General features: G+C 36.8%; 1 protein-coding gene across 12 annotated transcripts in view; it reads right to left on the reverse strand.

The window, feature by feature from the left end:
- KIAA1328 (KIAA1328 ortholog) overlaps positions 1 to 22,658 on the reverse strand; it is a 354,206-nt gene that overhangs the window by 205,228 nt on the left and 126,320 nt on the right. For 10 of the 12 annotated variants that reach the window (XM_007974231.3, XM_007974233.3, XM_073006361.1 and 7 more), the window contains one exon: positions 17,626 to 17,745. In XM_007974231.3, coding sequence (XP_007972422.3) covers positions 17,626 to 17,745 — 120 coding nt within the window. Of the gene's footprint in view, positions 1 to 17,625; positions 17,754 to 22,658 lie in introns of all 12 variants that reach the window. The other 2 variants (XM_007974232.3, XM_007974234.3) reach the window with 1 other exon arrangement.

Here is a 22,658-nt window from a genome sequence, read left to right on the forward strand (position 1 = left end):
ATAGTTTCAGCTTTTCTTTTCTCTTCTTTTTTTTTTTTACTCTTCCATTTGTAGTATTTGAAAACTAACAAATGAACACAGTACCAGAAATATAAACAGTTATGGAAGGAAATAAAACAGAAAATAAAACACCTGTTTGTTACTCCCAGTACCACTCCATAGAGATAATTAAACCCTCTTCTCCATTTCTAACTTTAATCATCTTAGTGTTACCCCTAAAACTTTAAATATGATTAGACTTTTCTTTCTTCAGTTACAATTACGTATTTATTAAGCAAGATCCAGTGATTTCCTCCCAATGACAGAATTTGCCTCACTTATACTACATCCTTTAAAGTTTTTTATAGTTACATCTTTATATGTCTTTTATATCTTTATAGTTATGTCTTTATCTTTAGTTCTTAGACACATTACCTTTCAAACTTTGAATAAGTGTAATCTCTACTTGATCCATTACATTACACTATATTTCTTGAATTTCCTGTCTGTACAATGAGAAAATCAGTATGCCTTCCTTTCATTATCCAACTTTTAATAGCTATACCATTTATTTCCCACCATCAAGGTTTTAGCGTTTGTATTATATCCAGACATTAGATCTTCCAGGCTTGTTTACAGATTTATTCTGAAAACAAAAGTCTACAAGCATAAAATATATAAATACTTGTCACTACAGAAACAGGATATGTGATTAGAGTCATAGAATGTAAGATGTCAGACTATGGTTACTAAAACAGATACTTGAAAGAATGTTCTGAGTGTAGAGGCCGATGGAATTTCCTTTCTAACATTCAATTCCTTAGAATCATGCCTCATTTTAGCTTGCTTCATCTTGAACCATGACTTCCTTGTTCAGCTTTTCATTTTACTACTTTTTTTGTTTTTTTTTTTTTGAGACAGGATCTCACTCTCTCACCCAGGTTGAAGTGCAGTGGTACGATCTCAGCTCTGGCAACCTTGGCCTCCTAAGCTCAAGTGATCCTTCAACCTTAGCCTCCTGAGGAGCTGGGACTACAGGTGCACACCACACCACACCAAGTAATTTTTTTGGTATTTTTTGTAGAGACAAAGTTTCACCATACTACCCAGGCTAGTCTCAAGCTCCTGGGCTCAAGCGATCCACTTGCCTCGGCCTCCTAAAGTACTAGGATTATAGGCATGAGCCATTGCGCCTGGCCTGTTTTTATTAAATTTTAAGTACCACTTTCTTCCAGTTGTCAGGAACACCTGCTATACCCTCTGCCAGGAACATTCTTCCTCTGGCTGTTTATGTGGCTGGTTTCTAATATTTGAGGTCTCAGCTCAAATGTTATCTCCTCACAGAAGAATTAGAGCTGTTTGATCACATTATTTGTAAAAATGCTCAATTACATACTGATTTCTTCTTAAGTAGCTTTTTCCAGAACTGCTGCATGGCTGTGCTCCAGCAAAATAAAAAAGGATCCAGGAAAGAGGAACATGTGACATTTAAGATACAGCAAAACTAAACCAAAAGTATAGTACAAAGAAAGACCACATATAGAAAGAAAAAAAAAAAAAAAAAAGAAAGAAAAGAAAAGAAAAGAAATTGGACCTTTGCCTCAGATCAATTCCCAAAATTAATTGCAAGTGAATTAGGAACTTACATGTAAAAGATAGAACTATAAACCATTTAGAAGACAACGTACAAGAATATTTTATGCCTTGGAGGAGAAAAGGACCCAAAAAATACAAACCATAAAATATGGGTAAATTCTACTACCATTAAATTAAAAATTCCATTTATCAAAAGCAGCATAAAGACAGCAAAGAAGCTATAAACTGGTCAAAGACGGCTGTAACACACATAACCAACAAAGGATTAACATCTAGATTATATGAAGAACTGTTACAAATCAACATGAAAAGACAAATTACTAAAAAGAAAAGTGGGCAAAAACTTGAAAAGACATTTCACAGAAAGGAAGATGACAAAATACCTATAAAAAGATGTTCAATTTCACTAATAATCTCAGAAATTCAAATTAAAATCACCATTAGATGCCATTTGTGATAGTCTGTTACAGTGGTGGCCCCCCAAACAACTACAACTCCCAGTAGTCCCTTCTGGCTAAGCTGTCCATTTTAACCCAGAGATACATTCCCAGCTCTGGGACCAATCTGTAAAAACACCGGGTAGCTTCAATTTTTGCACTCTGGGTAAGAAGTCTAGCTACTTTGTTGGATAAATCATGTGAAGACTCTACATGAGGAGAGAGGCCCTGAGTCAACATAGAGGCCCAGCCATAGTAGAGCCATAACTAACATATCAGCTCCATGTAGCCACATAAGTATGACCACAGGCACAATCAGCAGAAAAACCATAGAACTGAACCTAGCTCAAATTCAAGAATGGTGGTTGTCTAAGATTTGTGGTGGTTTGTTAAGCAGCAATAGATAACTGAAACTGAATTTATTTTATTATTTTCATCTTCAAAAATCTGAAAGATGAAAAAACTGTCAAATATCCTGAGGAAAATAAATCTACCCAGTAAAGTCTCAAGGTTTTTGTGTTGTTGTTGTTTTGTTAGCATACAACTAGCAGGCACTTGTGGTTAGTTAACAGAATTCATAATATGTATTATTAACAAGTTCTTTGGCACATGGAAAAATTAATAAAGAAGAAAAATTTTGAAGACTCAAGTAATAAAAGCCAGAGTCTAAATCGTAATTTGCCAACTATAATGAAATGATTAAACAATGTTAAACCTAACAGAACCCTATACAGCCATAAGAGAAAATGCAAAATAGGTTAAGTGACAAATACAGAATTCAAAATTGTAAGCACACAACTATAGGACTGTTTTTCAAATACAGGTAAAAATAATAAGGGTTACGAATATTTTCCTTAACCTTTGTTTTTCAAGTCTTATATAATGTAACTTACTTTTATAATTTAAAATATTTACTTTTGAAAATAAATTAAGGACCAATATATAAATAGAAAGAACAGGCAAGAATGAAGAGCAAGGAGAGCTATTAATTCTTTGGAAGATCTAGAAATCACAATTAACTGTTCATACAAAGAGCTATCTCAATTGAGTGCAAGGCAAACGCTGCCATTCCCATTGGTAATATGTTATAAATGTACAAGTGACTTTTTCTCTCAACATAGCGCCTGTAATTCAAAATCTACCATTTAAAACATTTTTTTATATTCTTTGAGTGTGCATTTCCATTTTAGGGAATTTAACAAACAGAAATACAAATGTTCAAAACTACATGTACAAGGATGTTCACTGCTGTATTCTCTGTAATAGAAGAAAATTAGAAAAACACCAAATATAACTATAACTATAACTATAAATATATATATATATATTTAGACGGAGTCTTGCTGTGTCACTCAGGCTGAAGTGCAGTGGTGAGATCTCAGCTCACTGCAGCCTCCGCCTCCCGGGTTCAAGCAATTCTCCTGCCTCAGCCTCCTGAGTAGCTGGGATTACAGATGTGTGCCACCATGCCCAGTTAAGTTTTGTATTTTACTAGAGATGGGGTTTCACCATGTTGACCAGGCTGGTGTTGAGCTCCTGACCTCAAGTGATCCGCCTGCCTCAGCCTCCCAAAGTGTTGGGATTACAGGCGTGAGCCACTGCGCCCGGCCCAAATATATATTAATGTATATATAAATTGATTAAATAAAATGTAGTAAGATTAAATAAAATATATCCACACACTAAAACACTGGGCATTAAAGAGAATGCCATTAATATATGTTATTCATGTACTCCCTGGGAAAGTAAATAATACATTTTATTAAGAAAATAAACTTGTAAAAATTATATGTATAGGATTAGCCCATTTTTCTTAAAGTATTGGACACTGTCTAGAAAAAAATATAGAATAAACGTTAATAGTAGTTATTGCTGAAGGAGAACACAGAAGACTTAGAATTAACACACTGTATATTTCTGAATTCCTTCCTAAGACCAGAATGTATTAGTTTAACAATAATGAAGAAAAAATTGTCTTGAAAAGTAGTATCCTGGCTAGGCGCAGTGGCTCACACCTGTAATCCCAGCACTTTGGGAGGCCGAGGCAGGCAGACCACAAGGTCAGGAGATTGAGACCGTCCTGGCTAACAGGTGAAACCTCATCTCTACTAAAAATATAAAAAATTAGCTGGGCGTGGTGGTGGGCGCCTGTAGTTCCAGCTACTCGGGAGGCTGAGGCAGGAGAATGGTGTGAACCCAGGAGGCGGAGCTTGCAGTGAGCCGAGATGGCACCCCTGCACTCCAGCCTGGGTGACAGAGCTAGACTCCGTCTCCAAAAAAGTAAAAGTGGGAGAAAAAAAAGTAGTATATTAACAACAGATCATCTTAAAAAAGTATATCCTTTGTCTTCCTTGGCTCATGGTCACAATGACTAAAAATTTCCCCAGCTACTTCTTGATTTCCTGGGGCTGAAGGTCTCTTCTTAATGATTTAAAAAACCAAAAAGCTATGTTGGATGGGAATAAAAGCAGAAGAATTAAAAAAAAAAAAAAAAAAATGGAATCGGAGCTTCTGTTAGTTCCTCTGCATTTACCTATATTCTCTAACACACTGTCCTACCCAAGAGCAAATGCTAGTCCAGACAGGCCACAGCTCTAAGTTTACGCAGGAATTCTCATGAATCCAAACAACAGCTTAACATTGTAATCCACTTTATCAAATGTTTTTTCTCTTGTGCTTTTAAAGCAAATGAACACTGATGGCTACAAATTTTATTCTTAGAAGATTTTTAAAAACCTTTTTTTCACCAACCTCATTTTTATCCTCAAAGGACCCAATTTTGGTGAACAGGTTACCCCAAGACTGAGAGAAATGAAAAACGAATGTGATAATTTCTTAATTGACAAAGTATTCAGGCTGAATGTCATAGGCATAAAAGACAAATAACTCAACATAAAGGCATTCTCAAATAGGCAGTATTCTTGGTTTTCACCAGAATCTACTTCACAACATAAGTAAAATCAATTACAGCAATAGCATGATAATAATAGCGAAGTGAACTGTCATAAAGCATTTACCGCATGCTAGGTACTGTTCTTTTTACATTTATCAACTCACTCAATTCTAACTGATAATGTATTAGGTATATTCATCACATTTTTCCCATTTGCAGATGAGGAAATTGAGACTTAGCAGTGTTAACTAACCTGCCCAAGGTAACAGTAAGCAGTAGAAATTACATGTATAGGATGACACATGTAGAGGTAACAGTAAGTTGTAAAAATTATATGTATAAAATTAACCTATTTTTCTTACTGATAGGAACTCAAGCATATTGGCTCCAAAGTCCATGCTCTTAACTGGCATTCTGAAAGAATCCTTGAGAAATGAGCAGAAAAACAACTTGTTCACTAAATAGCAAGCCCTAGAGCAAGACAATAATTGAAAATCAATATTACCAAGTATGGCTTAAGGAAGTAGAATAATGCAGCTTGCCAAACGATCACTTATAAAATCTTTCACACACACAAAATGGTTTGTAAACAACTATGAATTGTATCTTAGAATACAGCCAAATGTCTAACATTTCCAAGTTACAGTGACAGTTGTCTATTTCAGAAACTGAAAAATACCACATGTTCTCACTTAGAAATGAGAGCTAGATAATGTGAAATAATAGACACTGGAGACTCAGAAGAGTGGAGGCTATGAGGGGGGAGCAGATAATAAAAAAATTACTCAGTGAATATAATGTACATTATTCAGGTGATGGATACACTAAAAGCCCAGACTTCACTACATACGTAATATAGCCATGTAACAAAACTATACTCATTACCCTAAAATTTATACAAATCAAAAAAGAAAAAGCCTTCTTCTGAAATGGAGAATTGAGAACCAATGTCAAACAGATATAAGAGCAAACAACCCCAAGGCCAAAAAAGGTGAACATAAACCTAAATTTTTCAGTATATTTTGACCATTGTGCCCAATCATATCTAATTTAGATAACCCATAAACTTTAATGTTATTAATATTACATTATCAGTTTAAATACTTTACAGGTTTCATTTTGAATCTGTAACCTGCTAGAAGAAAGTATATGTCTTCAGGTCAATAACCAGGTATTAAGGTCTAGATTACACTGAAAAATAGATTTTTTGAAGATATATGTGTGTGTGTGTATGTGTGTGTGCATGCAATTATATATAAAACTGTCTCCCTGGTAGCAATTATCAATCAATCAGAAACCACTAACTGGAAGACAATAGTAAATATATGTCTGTAATGTTGATTTGGTTTTCAACTATCCTTAGACTTGTAATATTTCACTAATTATTTATTATTATTCCATTTAGCCTGACATGAGGATTCAGAATGGGTATGCACAATTTTAAATGGAGTGTACAGAGAACAATGCCTTCTCTCACATTAGTAGCATCTGGGCTATAATAACTTCTGTCATCTGAATAAATAAATGGCCATAAAACATGCAATAATGAATAAAAATATGAAAAAGCAAAATATTTTAAAAATCCAATAAAAATAATCCATTCTGCAGATTAGTCAGCTACCACGACAGCATCTTCAACACAAAACTGATATATTCACATAGCAGACAAAACTTCAGATAACTGAAAATAAAGATATAAATTTCCACAAAACAGAATTTTAACTATCACCTTGTTGGTGATAGTGACTCAATGTGTGTTCGTCTGTATTGTTTAAGTGTGTGCACCAATGACCCTCAAGTATACTCCCAGCATTTAGTATTTTATACTACAGAGGGGAGGAAGAGAAGTTCACTTACTGGGACAGCAATGGGACAGGAGAGACAGGCTGGCTGCCAGATAATCCACTGGATATAGGGGACACACTATCCATGAAAGACCAATGCCCTCACTGAAGCTGATCATGCTGTTTCTTTTTTATGTGAGTTATCTGTTGCTCCATCCAGTGCTTGATTGTTTAGTGTTTTCCTTGGCTACTCTGACACCAAAAAAAAGTAGGCAGAAGTTCCGGAACTTCCATTACCAATAGCTGGCATTGTGATGATCTTTGATCCTTCTGTGGTTAGACCCCTCCCCTGACATGGTAACCATATACATGATATTCTGCTCTTCCTCTGCATTAAAAGGCAATACTTCTGGCCATTATTAATTATAAAAGAGTAAATTATATAGTGTGATCTATTGTTGAAGTTCACGTATAAAAAACACTGCACCTAAAAAAGACAAAAACTGGTGCTGAGAAAAATCATTAACTGAAGCTAGGTTTCACAAAAGGTATCCTGAATGATGGGTTAATGTTGAGCTTAATTTTTGTGCATGGTGTGAAGGGTCCAAATGTACTTCTTTTCACATGTGTTCAATTGTCCCATCATCATTAGTTGAAAAGATTATTCTTTCTTCCCACTTAACTGTTTTAGCACTTTTGTCAATAATTAATTGACCATCATTATTAGGGTTTATTATTTGAATTTATAATTTTGTTCCACTGATTTATATATCCATCCTTATGGCAGTACTACACTGTCATGTATATTGCATGTATTTTCTTTTTAAACTTTTATTTTAGGTTCACGGTACATGTGCAGGTTTGTTATACAGGTAAACTTGTGTCACAGGGCTTTGACGTACAGATTATTTAATCACCCAGATAACAAGCATAGTACCCAGTAGTTATCTTTTTCTTCTCCTCTCCTTCCTCCCACCCTTTACCTTTTGGTAGGCCTCAGTGTCTGTTGTTCCTCTCTTTGGGTCCATGTATTCTTATATTTAGCTCCCACTTACAAGTGAGAACATCTTTTCTGTTCTTGTTAGTTTGCTAAGGATAATGGCCTCGTGTTCAATCCATGTTTCTGCAAAGAACATGATCTTGTTGATTTTTATGGCTGCATAGTATTTCATGGTATATACGTACCACATTTCTTTTATTTTTTTGAGATGGAGTTTCACTCTTGTTGTCCAGGTTAGAGTGCAATGGTGTGATCTCAGCTCACTGCAACCTCTGCCTTCTGGGTTCAAGTGATTCTCCTGCCTCAGCCTCCCGAGTAGCTGGGATTAAAAGCATCCACCACCACGCCTGGCTAATTTTGTATTTTTAGTAGAGACAGGGTTTCTTCATGTTGGTCAGGCTGGTCTCCAACTCCCGACCTCAGGTGATCCACCCATCTTAGCTTCCCAAAGTGCTGGGATTACAGGTGTGAGCCACAGCACCCAGCCTGTACCACATTTCTTTATCCAGTCTGCCATTAATGGGCAAGCAAGTTGACTCCATGTCTTTGCTATTGTGAACAGTGCTGCAATAAACACATGTGTGATTGTGTCTTTATGATAGAGCAATTTATATTCCATTGGGTATATACTCAGTAACAGGATTGCTGGGTCGCATGGCAGCTCTGTTTTTAGATCTTTGAGGAATCACCACACTACTTTCCACAATGACTGAACTAGTTTACATTCCCACCAACAGTGTGTAAGTGTTCCCTTGTCTCCAAAATCTCGCCAGCATCTGTTATATTTTAACTTTTTACTAATAGCCATTCTGACTGGTGTGAGATGGTATCTCACTGTGGTTTTGATTTGCTTTCTCTAATGATCAGTAATATTGAACTTTTTTCTTATGCTTGTTTTAATAAGGTTGTTTTTTTCTTTTAAGATTTTTAAGTTCCTTACAGATGCTGGATATTAGACCTTTGTCAGAGGCATAGTTTGCAAAATTTTTCTCCCATTCTGTAGTTTGTCTGTTCACTCTGTTGATAAGATTCTTTTGCTGTGCAGAAGCTCTTTAGTTCAATCAGATCACATTTGTCAAATTTTGCTTTTGTTGCAATTGCTTTTGGTGTCTTTGTCATGAAATATTTGCCAGTTCCTATGTCCAGAATGGTATTGCCTAGGTTATCTTCCAGGGTTTTTATAGTTTCGGGTTTTACTTTTCAAGCCTTTAATCAATTTTGAGTTGTTTTTTGTATATTGTGTAAGAAAGGGGGCCAGTTTCAATCTTCTGCATATGGCTAGCCAGTATAAACCAGCACAATTTACTGAAAAGGGAGTCCTTTCCTCATTGCTTTTTTTTTTTCAGCATTCTTGAAGATCAGATGGTTGTAGGTGTGTAGCCTTATTTATGGATTCTCTGTTCCATTCCATTGGCCTATCTGTCTGGTTTTGTACAGTACCATGCCTTTTTGGTTACTGGAGCTCTTTAGCATAGTTTTAAGTTGGGTAGTGTGATGACTCCAACTTTGTTCTCTTTGCTTAGAATTGCCTTGGCTATTCAGGCTCTTTTTTTGGTTCCATATGAATTTTAAAATAGATTTTTTAGTTCTGTGAAGAATGTCACTGGTAGTTTTATAAGAATAGCACTGAATCTGTACATTGTTTTGGGCACTATGGCCATTTTAACAATATTTCTTCTTCCTCTCAATGAGCATGGAATGTTTTACCATTTGTTTATGCTCACATCTGACTTCTTTGAGAGGTGTTTTGTAATCCCCAATGTAGAAATGTTTCACCTCCCTGGCTATCTATATTCCTATGTATTTTATTCTTTTTGTCATGATTGTGAATAAAATTGCATACCTGATTTGGCTCTTGGCTTGGCTGTTGTTTGTGTACAGGAATGCTAGTGATTTTTGTACATTGATTTTTGTATTCCGAAATTTTGCTGAAGTTGTTTATCAGCTTAAGGACTTTGGTGCTAAAATTATGGAGTTTTTGAAATATAGAATCAAGTCATCTGCAAGCAGGGATAGTTTGACTTCCTCTCTTCCTATTTGGATGCCCTTTACTTCTTTTTCCTGCCTGATTGCTTTAGCCAGGACCTCCAATGCTATGTTGAACTGGAGTGGTGAGACAGGGCATCCTTGTCTTGTGCCAGTTTTCAAGAAGAATACTTCTAGCTTTTGCCAATTCACTAACATGTTGGCTGTGGGTATAACATAGATGCCCCTTATTATTTTCAAGTATGTTCCTTCAATGCCTAGATTGTTGAGAGTTTTTAACATGAAGCGATATTGAATTTTATCAAAAGCCTTTTCTGCACCTATTTAGATGATCATACGGGTTTTGTCTTTAGTTCTGTTTATGTGATGAATCACATTTATTGCTTTGCATGTGTTGAACCATCCTTGCATCTTAGGAATAAAACCTACTTGATCATGTTGGATTAGCTTTTTGATGTGCAGCTAGATTTGATTTGTTAGTATTTTGTTAAGGATTTTTACATCAATATTCTTCAAGGATATTGCCCTGAAGTTTTCTCTTTTTTTTCTTTTTTATTATTATTATACTTTAAGTTCTGGGATACACGTGCAGAAAGTGCAGGTTTGTTACATAGGTATACACGTGCCATGGTGGTTTGCTGCACTCATCAAACCATCATCTACATTAGGTATTTCTCCTAATGCTATCCCTCCCCTAGACCGCTACTCTGCAACAGGCCCCAACGTATGATGTTCCCTTCCCTGTGTCCATGTCTCCTCATTGTTCAACTCCCACTTATGAGTGAAAACATGCAGTGTCTAGTTTTCTGTACCTGTGTTAGTTTGCTGAGAATGATGGTTTCCAGCATCATCCATGTCCCTGCAAAGGACATGAGCTCATCCTTTTTTATGGCTGTATAGCATTACATGGTATATATGTGCCACATTTTCTTAATCTAGTCTATCATGGATGGGCATTTGGGTTGGTTCCAAGTCTTTGTTATTGTGAATAGTGCCGCAATAAACATACATGTGCATTTGTCTTGATAGTAGAATGATTTATAATCTTTTGGGCATATACCCAGTAATGGGATTGCTGGGTCAGATGGTACTTCTGGTTCAAGATACTTGAAGAATCACCACACTGTCTTCCACAATGGTTGAACTAATTTACACTCCTACCAACAGCGTAAAAGCATTCCTATTTCTCCACATCTTCCCTAGCATCTGTTGTTTCCTGACTTTTTAATGATCACCATTCTAACTGGCATGAGATGGTACCTCATTGTGGTTTTGATTTGCATTTCTCTAATGGCCAGTGATGATGAGCCTTTTTTTGTATGTTTCTTGGCCACATAAATGTCTTCTTTTGAGAAGTGTCTGTTCATATCCTTCAACCACTTGTCGATGGTGTGGTTTGTTTTCTTCTTGTAAATTTAAGTTCCTTGTAGATTCTGGATATTGGCCCTTTGTCAGATGGACAGACCAAAAATTTTCTCCCATTCTGTAGGTTGCCTGTTCACTCTGATGATATTTTCCATTGCTGTGCAGAAGTTCTTAAGGTTAATGAGATCCGATTTGTCAATTTTGGCTAATGTTGCCATTGCTTTTGGTGTTTCAGTCACAAAGTCTTTGCCCATGCCTATGTCATGAATGGTATTACCTAGGTTTTCTTCTAGGGTTTTTATGGTTTTAGGTCTTACATTTAAGTCTTTAATTCATCTTGAATTATTTTTTGTATAAGGTGTAAGGAAGAGGTACAGTTTCAGTTTTCTGCATAGGGCTAGACAGTTTTCCAAACACCATTTATTTAATAGGGAATCTTTTCTCCATTGCTTGTTTTTGTCAGTTTGTCAAAGATCAGATCGTTGTAGATGTGTGGTGTCATTTCTGAGGCCTCTGTTCTGTTTCACTGGTCTATATATCTGCTTTAATACCAGTACCATGTTGTTTCAGTTACTGTAGCCTTGTAGTATAGTTTGAAGTCAGGTAGCATGATGCGTCCAGCTTTGTTCTTTTTGCTTAGGATTGTCTTGGCTATATGGGCTCTTTTTTGGTTCCATATAAAATTTAAAGTAGTTTTTTCTAACTCTGTGAAGAAAGTCAGTGGTAGCTTGATGGGGATAGCATTGAGTCTATAAATTACTTTGGGCATTACGGCCATTTTCACGATATTGATTCTTCCCATCCATAAGCATGGAATGTTTTCCCATTTATTTGTGTCCTCTCTTATCTCCTTGAGCAGTGGTTTGTAGTTCTCCTTGAAGAGGTCCTTCACATCCCTTGTAAGTTGTATTCCTAGGTATTTTATTCTCTTTGAAGCTATTGTGAATGGGAGTTCATTCATGATTTGGCTCTCTGTTTGTATATTATTGGTGTATAGAAATGCTTGAGAATTTTGCACATTGATTTTGTATCCTGAGACTTTGCTGAAGTTGCTTATCAGCTTAAGGAGATTTTAGGCTGAGACAATGGGGTTTTCTAAGTATACACTCATGTCATCTGCAGACAGAGACAATTTGACTTCCTCTCTTCTTATATGAATACTATTTATTTCTTTCTCTTGCCTGATAGCCCTGGCCAGAATTTCCAATACTATGTTGAGTAAGAGTGGTGAGAGAGCGCATCCATATCTTGTGCCAGTTTTCAAAGAGAATGCTTCTAGCTTTTCCCCAATCAGTATGATATTGGCTGTGGGTTTGTCATAAATAGCTGTTATTATTTTGAGATATGTTCCACCAATACCTAGTGTATTGAGAGTCTGTAGTATAAAGGGGTGTTGATTATTATCAAAGGCCTTTTCTGCATCTATTGAGATAATCATGTGGTTTTGTCATTGGTTCTGTTTCTGTGATGGATTACGTTTATTGATTTGCATATGTTAAACCAGCCTTGCACCCCAGGGATGAAGCCCCAGGGATGATTTAATAGACTACAAGCAAAACCATAATATGCGAGAGAGTAACCAATACGAAGAAGAAACAGAACAAGTCTCTCAAAGTCAAATAAATGCCTCATGAAAAAGGATCTGCTGCCATCGCCATCATAAAATCTGAAGGTACAATTTTTAAAATTTTAAGAATAAAATTTTGTTTTATCTGACACTGTGGCTCCTTACAAGGAAAGAAAATAGTTTCCCACCATCTCTCTAGCATATTTGTGCTCTAGAGTTTAAAAATCTGTATGTCAGATTAAGAGCCAAGGAGAGTTAGTTATAGAAACAAGAATATCTAAAGTCAAATTTTAACAATTTTAGTTATCTCAAATTTTTCTTGTCTTTCCTTTTTCACAAACTATAGTGCCAGATTGGCTTGGTTCATATCTTGGCTTTGCCAACCTGTTAGCTGTATGACCTAGCCGATTCATTCCTTCTGCCTCTGGGAGAGGCATAAAACAGAGATAACAACCTACCTTATTTCATTGAGTTAGGATTAAATGATTTAACATGTATTAACAAGTAGTATGTACCACATAAATGTTTGTTAAATACAAATTAATGAAAAATTAGTCTTTCTTAAGCCAAGACTTTTGTTAGGCTCCGAGTGTACAAAAACCAATGCAACAAGATGCCTGTTTTCAAAAAAGCTGATAAGGGTGATAGATGAATGATGTAACAACGATTACAAAATAACAAAAAAAGGTGACACTACAGAGATGGGCACAGTCTATTTGCAAGTACATAAATAGAACATGTAACTTCATGACAAGATAAGTGGGAGGTGGGAAGAGAATTAGGTCAGTGACATCACTGAGGTTTACAGTCTTCACAATGATGCCCTTACTACAAGGAAATAGACTTATTGGGCAAAACCTCCAAGAAATCACTAGCTTAAATACAAATCAATAACACCTAAGAAAGTTTTATTTTCCTCCCATTTCAAAGTAAATAGAAAAAGGTCTCCTCTAGATGTCTTTAGGACCCCTTGGTGACTATTTCTTCACTATCAGCTCTGTATCCTTACAATAAGACTATTAATACTGGTAAATGGAAGATTCCTCCATCTCACCTCCCATATCCTTGTCAAATGGATTGGCCTTCCATTTTGTGCCCTCGTCACACATCTATGTCATGAAGGAGCAGTAAGTAGAAACGTAAAACCGAAGGTCTGAAATCTGATCTTCCAACTACCATTTTCTCTTATCCCCTGAAAAGTAGTAGGCAAAAGCCATCTTAAAAACTGCCTGACTTGTTTTCAGTTTAGCAGGGAAACTTCACATAAACAATCAAAAACAGCTGCCACCTTCCTCTGCCTCTTTTTATCAGCTATGTTTTAAGAACACAGAACAAAAGAAAATATTTCAGATCAAAATACAAACAAACCATTTACACTTTGGCTATTTCAATTTTGTTGATCTTTTCAAAAAACCATCTCCTGGATTTATTGATTTTTTGAAGGGTTTTTTGAGCCTCTATCTCCTTCAGTTCTACTCTGATCTTAGTTATTTCTTGCCTTCTGCTAGCTTTTGAATTTGTTTGCTCTTGCTTCTCTAGTTCTTTTAATTGTCAAGTTAGGGTGTCGATTTTAGATCTTTCCTGCTTTCTCTTGTGGGCAATTAGTGCTATAAATTTCCCTCTACACACTGCTTTAAATGTGTCCCAGAGATTCTGGTACGTTGTGTGTTTGTTACCATTGGTTTAAAAGAACATATTTATTTCTGCCTTCATTTCGTTATTTACCCAGTAGTCATTCAGGAGCAGGTTGTTCAGTTTCCATGTAGTTGTATGGTTTTGAGTTAGTTTCTTAATCCTGAGTTCTAATTTGATTGCACTGTTGTCTGAGAGACAGTTTGTTGTGATTTCTGTTCTTTTACATTTGCTGAGGAGTCCTTTACTTCCAATTATGTGATTAATTTCAGAATAAGCGCAATGTGGTGCTGAGAAGAATGTATATTTTGTTGATTTGGGGTGGAGAGTTCTGTAGATGTCTATGAGGTCCACCTGGTACAGAGTTGAGTTCAATTCCTGGATATCCTTGTTAATCTTCTGTCTCGTTGATCTGTCTAATATTGACAGTGGGGTGTTAAATTCTCCCATTATTACTGTATGGGACTCTAAGTCCCTTTGTAGGTCTTTAAGGACTTGCTTTATGAATCTGGGTGCTCCTGTATTGGGTGCATATATATTTAGGATAGTTAGCTTTTCTTGTTGAAATGATCCCTTTACCATTATGTAATGGCCTTCTTTGTCTCTTTTGATCTTTGTTGGTTTAAAGTCTGTTTCATCAGAGACTAGGATTGCAACCTCTGCTTTTTTTTTTTTGTTTTCCAATTGCTTGGTAGATCTTCCTCCAGCCCTTTATTTTGAGCCTATGCTCTGCACATGAGATGGGTCTCCTGAATAGAGCACACTGATGGATCTTGACTCTCTATCCAATTTGCCAGTCTGTGTCTTTTAATTGGGGCATTAAGCCCATTTACATTTAAGGGTAATATTGTTATGTGTGAATTTGATCCTGTCATTATGATGTTAGCTAGTTATTTTTCCCGTTAATTGATGCAGTTTCTTCATAGCACTGATGGTCTTTATAATTGGGCATGTTTTTACAGTGGCTGGTACCAGTTGCTCCTTTACATGTTTAGTGCTCCCTTCAGGAGTTCTTGTAAGGCAGGCCTGGTGGTGACAAAGTCTCTCAGCATTTACTTGTCTGTAAATGATTTTATTTCCCTTCACTTATGAAGCTTAGTTTGGCTGGATATGAAATTCTGGGTTAAAAATTATTTTCTTTAAGAATGTTGAATATTGGCCCCCACTCTTTTCTGGCTTGTAGGGTTTCTGTCAAGGGATCTGCTGTTAGTCTGATGAGCTTCCCTTTGTGGGTAACCCAACCTTTCTCTCTGGCTGCCCTTAATATTTTTTCCTTCATTTCAACCTTGGTGAATCTGACAATTATGTGTATTGGGGTTGCTCTTCTCAAGGACTATCTTTGTGGTGTTCTCTGTATTTCCTGAATTTGAATGTTGGCCTGTCTTGCTAGGTTGGGAAAGTTCTCCTGGATAATATCCTGAAGAGTGTGTTCCAACTTGGTTCCATTCTCCCCATCACTTTCAGGTACACCAATCAAACTTTTCACATAGTCCCATATTTCTTGGAGGCTTTGTTCATTTCTTTTTACTCTTTTCTTCTCTAATCTTGTCTTCTCGCTTTATTTCATTAATTTGATCTTCAATCACTGATATCCTTTCTTCCACTGGATCAAATCGGCTATTGAAGCTTGTGCATGCATCACAAGGTTTTTGTGCCATGGTTTTCAGCTCCATCAGGTCATTTAAGGTCTTCTCTACAGTGTTTATTCTAGTTAGCCATTCATCTAACTTTTTTCAAGGTTTTTAGCTTCCTTGCAATGGGATAGAACATCCTCCTTTAGCTCAAAGAAGTGTGTTATTACGGACCTTCTGAAACCTACTTCTGTCAACTCTTCAAAGTCATTCTCTGTCCAGCTATGTTCCATTGCTGGCGAAGAGCTGCAATCCTTGGAGGAGAAGGGGCACTCTGGTTTTTAGAATTTTCAGCTTTTCTGCTCTGGTTTCTCCCCACCTTTGTGGTTTTATCTACCTTTGGTCTTTGATGTTGGTGACCTAGAGATGTGGTTTTGGTGTGGATGTCCTTCTTGTTGATGTTGATGCTATTCCTTTCTGTTTGTTAGTTTTCCTTCTAACAGTCAGGTCCCTCAGCTGCAGATCTGTTGGAGTTTGCTGGAGGTCCACTCCAGACCCTGTTTGCCTGGGTATCACCAGCGGAGGCTGCAGAACAGCAAATATTGCAGAACAGCAAATATTGGTGCCTGGTCCTTCCTCAGGAAGCTTCATCCCACAGGGGCACCTGCCTGTATGAGGTATCTGTTGGCCCCTACTGGGAGGTGTCTCCCATTCATGCTACACGGTGGTCAGGGACACACTTGAGGAGGCAGTCTGTCCGTTCTCAGAGCTCAAATGCTGTGCTGGGAGAACCAGTGCTCTCTTCAGAGCTGTCAGATAGGGACGTTTAAGTCTGCAGAAGTTTCTGCTGCCTTTTGTTCAGCAATGCCCTGCCCACAGAGGTGGAGTCTGTAGAGGCAGTAGGCCTTGCTGAGCTGCAGTGGGCTCTGCCCAGTTCGAGTTTCCCGGCCACTTTGTTTACCTACTGAAGCCTCAGCAATGGTGGATGCCCCTCCCTCTGCCAGGCTGCAGCCTCGCAGGTTGACCTCAGACTGCTGCGCTAGCAGTGAGCAAGGCTCTGTGGGAGTGGGACCCGCCAAGCCAGACATGGGAGAGAATCTCCTGGTCTGCTGGTTGCTAAGACCATGGGGAAAAGCCCAGTATTTGGGCAGAGTGTCCCGTTTTTCCAGATACAGTCTGTCATGGCTTCCCTTCGCTAGGAAAGGGAATCCCCCAACCAGAAGTGGGTCTTTAGGGCTTATTTCACATCACATCTGAGAGGGCTCTGAGCATTCATTTAATTATATAATACATACCATTTGGCGATATGTATATAAATGTTTATATAAACACTCTCCTATATACTTACATGATCAATACACGTATGCAAGCATATGCAAAATATCCTAATATTCTCCAATTAAAGTTTTTATAAGTCCACAATTAACTTTCATTATTCTAAAAAATAAACAAGAATTAAGAAAGGCTTATTTGTGATTTCCATAAGGACAATGAGTAACAAACAGCCCACCTTATCTTCTTCATTAAGTAACAGAGCAGTGTTTTCTTTACCCTTCTGGCTGTGCTTTCATCCAACCAGAAGCTTCCCCACTGACACACACAGACTTCTTCAAGTAATCATTCCTTACCTTTGGTCCCAGGAACAGGAGGAGAAAAGAAAGGGGGAGGGAAAGACATCAACTCAATCACATGCAGTAGCTACATGTTTTAAAACAATATTATATACTGTGAGGAAATTAACATAAAAAGCAAATGGCTCTTCTGACACCTTGCTGATCCACTGAAGACAAGAAAAGTAAAATTAAAGATGCTTACCTGCTGTTCCTGCATTCTAGCAGCACCAAGTTCTGAGAGAGACATGGTGAGCTTCTCTTGTTGTTCTGACAAATATTTCTGATACAGGCTTAGAAGTTCTTGGCATTCTCTATACTGTAGCTGAAGAGGTGAGGTTGCAAATTAAGGTGAAAAAACCGAAAAATTGATCCAAACTGCATCCATCAATGCTGCTTTTCATATTCCAATAAACAAAACAGAACCAAAAATGCAATCATATTTGGTGAGACAGTCATAAGTATACAGTCTTCAGATAAAAGTTACATGTATTCCTCCCCCAAAATGATAAAACAATACTTCACAAAAAGAGTAGCAAAGAATATCCCATTTGAAAACAAATTTATTCCTTGATTCTTTAAATTTGAATAAAAACAAATGTAGATACATGCAAACGAACCCTTACCTCACACCATATTAAAAAAACAAAACAAGCTGAAAATGTATCATTGATCTAAACGTAAGAGTTAAAACTATAAAACTCTTAGCAGAAAATACAAAAGTACATCTTTGTGACCTTGGATTAGGTGATGATCACTTAAAAGCACAAGTAACCAAATTAAAAAAAAAAAAATAGATAAATTGGGCTTCAAAATGTAAAATGACTGAGCTTCAAAGGACATTATTTAAAAATTGAAAAAAAAAAAAACCCTTGAGTGAGTGAAAATATTTGGAAATGATACGGTAAAGAATTTGTGTCCAGAATATATAAACACCTTGTAAAACTAAACAATAAAAAGATAATGAGTACAATTTAAAAGTGGGCAAAGGCTTTGAATAGACATTTCCCAAAACAAAATATGCAAATGGCCAAGAAGCATAAGAAGAGATACTCAACATAGCCATTAGGGAAAAGTAAATAAAAAACACACTGAGATACCATTTTGCATTCACTAAGATGACCATAACCAAAAAGACTAACAAGCACTGACAAGGATATGAAGAAACTGGAACCCTCCTAAATAACTAATGGGAACATAAGACTGTGCTGCCACTTTGGAAAATAAGTTAGCTGTTTCACAATGTTAGAGATTTTTTTGACATATGACCCAGTAATTCTACTCCTAGGTATATACTCGAGAGAAGTGAAAATATGTCCTGAAGAATATTAAATATATAAGCAAAGACAACTTTTTAAAGAACATATGTCCACACAAAAACTTGTATATACATATTCAACATGGCATTATTCCTATAGTAGAAAAGTAAAAACAATCTCAATGTCCACGGATAAACAAAATGTGGAATATTTATAAATGGAATATTATTCAGCCATCAAAAAGCAATGAAGTACCGCTACAAGCTACAACATGGATAATCCTTGAAAATATTATGCTAAGTAAAAGAAGCCAGACACAAAAGGCCATATATTGCATGATTTCATTTGTATAAAATGTTCAGAACAGGCAAATATATACAGACAGAAATAGATTAGTGGTTGCTAAGGGTTGGGGGAGAAGAAATGGAGAGCAACTGCAAACAGGCATGAATTTTGGTGGAAAGGTAATAAATACGTTCAGGAATTACAAAGTAGTTGTGTTTGCACATTTTTGGAATATACTCAAAACAATTTAATTATACAGTTCAAAAGAGTGAATTTTATTTTACATGAATTATACACAATAAAGTTATTATTTGAAAAAATCAGTATGGGGTACAAATAGTAACACTGTTCTGATAAGAGTACTGACAATTTACACAGAAGGTTCCTAACTGTATTAAAGAGAGTAAATTTGATATTTTTTGTTAAGTTTTTCAGTTAAGTCAATATTTCATTAATAAAACCATCACCAGGAAATATTCTGAACCCATATCTCCCTACATTTTTTATAATTTTATAATTTGGTATAAAGAACATGGCAATTTAACCTGGGGTACCCTCTCTCACAACTCGTAAAACTTGCCAAGTGTTCAAGATAAAAATACTAACTCAGAAAACGTCAGCCAACTTTGTAGACCAGTGCCTGGGAGACAAATAGTTCTACCCAAGAGAGAGTTCTGTTCCTTATTTTTCTTTGTGGTAATTTCCTCCCCAGGCTCTTTGTCCCTTCAGTACATTTTCAGATCTCCCCTTAACACTTACTTACGTATGCTGTTGGTATAAGAATTTCTATCCAATGAGATTTATTCTGTATAAATACTTTTACAACCGGTCATCATGATTAAGGGTCGAAATATTACTTTTTAAATGTCAAAATGGTGTCTGGTTTCAGTATTTCTTAACATTTTCATAACCTAATCATTGCTTCTGGGCAGATTCTTGAGCTAATAACTTTTGCCAATCATGACTGCATAAATAACTAATTGCTTCATTGTTCTCATTATTAACCTTTAACAAAAAAAGGAGCCAGAGGTAGATGATAGAAGAGGAGCTGGTTCACAGGGAAAGGACAGGTTACTAAGCTTAGATAATACAATAATTAGAAGAGCTTGTTGAATCCTTGGCATCTTAAATAACAATAGTATAAATGGTAGTCTAAATAGATTTTCAGAGTCAATGTACATTAGACTAGGCTGGTTTTACTTTTCCAAGGAAAGCAAGCTCTAAAAGATAGGAATGATTTGTGGTGGTCCCAGGAGTCTCTGCCAGCTATTATGTATATAAAAGGAGATTTTTATTCTTGCTGTTACCATAGGCAGTAATTTTTATAGTAGGTGAACATATTAGTCTGGTTACAGAATATGAATTGTACTCTGGAAAAATCAAGCACAATTATATAGCTTAGGAGTAAAATGTCAGCATTTGAAACAAATTACAGGCAAATTCATTTACACACATGCTATGTGGGAGAATATGAAAACAGGTAGTCCTGCCTTTATCAATTTTTAATGTCTTTCTTGATATAGCAGATTTCAAAATGCACCCTCCCCCACCTTTCCTTCCTCCCTAGCACAATGAGACTTCAATCCTCCATCTGGAGAGAAAGATTTATGTTAGGAAAATGTGGACAAAATGCCTTCTCAATAATCTGGGGGGTACAGTGAAAAAGAAGACATATTTAACTCCATCCTGGCTGGCTGACAGAAAAGAATGAACTAGATGTTGAAAACCAAACTTAAGGGAAAGTGTACACCAAACCATGACATGAATTTAAAACTCTGTAGTCTGCCTAACCACTGTTTAAGAAGTGGAAGACATAGCAGTCATTGCAACTTCTTCAAAGAAATAAGTCTTCATTAGGTAACACAAATAAATAAATAAATATAAATTAGTATTAAGCAAGATTCCATCAAAACCTAACCATCAAATTAATTAGCTGAAATGGCTGTGGAAAATAATCATTTGGTAAAGCTTAAAATCTTAACACTAAAATGCATTAGATAGATAAGTAAAAGTAATGATAAGAGCAGTATAATAAGGGGATGAATTAAAGAATAAAAACTGTGTGAGAGACAAATCACAAGTGGAGAGCGGAAGGGCCGGAGATAGGATATACTACTAGGAGGCTGCCAAAGTAAAGAAAGATTATTTTAACTGAAATAATTCCCCTGGCCTACCAGCGTTCACCCCCACCACTTCACCTCACCCTTATCTCTGACACCTGGGATGCTTGGACTGGTACTTAGTAATCTTGATCAGAACTAATGTTTACAGAACTAATCTTTACAGAACTAAATGTAGAGAGGCCTCTGTGAAAAGACAAAAGGTGAATCATTAAAAGAAAAGAAAAAAAAAAGATTCTCCTTTTTTGGAGCCAAGACTCCTTGGAAAAACGGTTGAACCCCATTTTGGGGTAGAGAAAGTATAAAGTAAACTTGAAACATCTTGTGGTGCTGTAAAATGCTAGAAAGTGTTCAAAGACAAATAGATGAGGGTTTGTCACAAGAGTAGGAGGTAGCAACCAGGTGCGGTGGCTCACATCTGTAATCCCAGCACCTTGGGAGGCTGAGGGGGCCGGATCATGAGGTCAAGAGTTTGACACCATCCTGGTCAACATGATGAAACCCTGTCTCTACTAAAAATACAAAAATTAGCTGAGTATGGTGGCAGGCACCTGTCATCCCAGCTACTCGGGAGGCTGAGGCAGGAGAATCGCTTGAACCCGGGAGACGGAGGTTGCAGTGAGCCCAGATCACTCACTGCACTCCAGCCTGGCAACAGAGCGAGACTCCATCTCACAAAAACAAAACAAAACAAAACAAAACAAAACAAAAAAACAAGACAGTGAAAATCAGCCAGATGTGGTGGTGGGTGCCTGTAATCCCAGCTACTCGGCAGGCTGAGGCAGGAGAATCGCTTGAACCCGGGAAGTGGAGGTTGCACTGAGCTGAGATCATGCCATTGCACTCCAGCCTGGGTGATGAGAAACTCCAACTCAAAAAAAAAAAAAAAAGGAGATAGCCTAAAGGGGATGCCTATTAACCACATTTGGGAAAAATTTGAGCACTGAAATAATCACTCTAATTAATAGAAAACTAAATAAATAAAAATCCACAACTTCGTAGTAATGCTGCAAAAGGAGAAGAAAGGATGGATTAAAAAGCCGTCACACCTGTAATCCCAGCACTTTGGGAGGCCGAGGTGGGCAGATCACCTGAGATCAGGAGTTCAAGACCAGCCTGCCCAGCATGGCGAAACCCCATCTCTACTAAAAATACAAAAAATTAGCCAGGCATGGTGGCAGACGCCTGTAATCCCAGCTACTCAGGAGGCCGAGGCAAGACAATTGCTTGAACCCAGGAGGCGGAGGTTGCAGTGAGCTGAGATCGCAACAATGCACTGGGCAACAAGACTGAAACTCTGTCTCAAAAAAAAAAAAAAAAAAAAGTGAAGTCTTTCTTTATAGAAGCAAACTAATTAGAACAAACGGTCAAAATTTTAAATCACCATTTTAGAACCCCCAATGTAATAACTAATACAGGTAAGGATCATTAAAGGATACTAAAACCATTGGCTGAAAGGTTAATGAGTTAGATATTCTTAAAGAGTCATAATTACTTACAGCAAAGAACAAAATGCATCTTTCAACGGTACAATCTGGTGGTCAATACTCAAAGTAAATTAATTCAGGATCACT

The sequence above is a fragment of the Chlorocebus sabaeus genome, chromosome 18, assembly GCF_047675955.1.
Source record: "Chlorocebus sabaeus isolate Y175 chromosome 18, mChlSab1.0.hap1, whole genome shotgun sequence".
In the NCBI taxonomy this organism is placed as follows: Eukaryota; Metazoa; Chordata; class Mammalia; order Primates; family Cercopithecidae; genus Chlorocebus; species Chlorocebus sabaeus.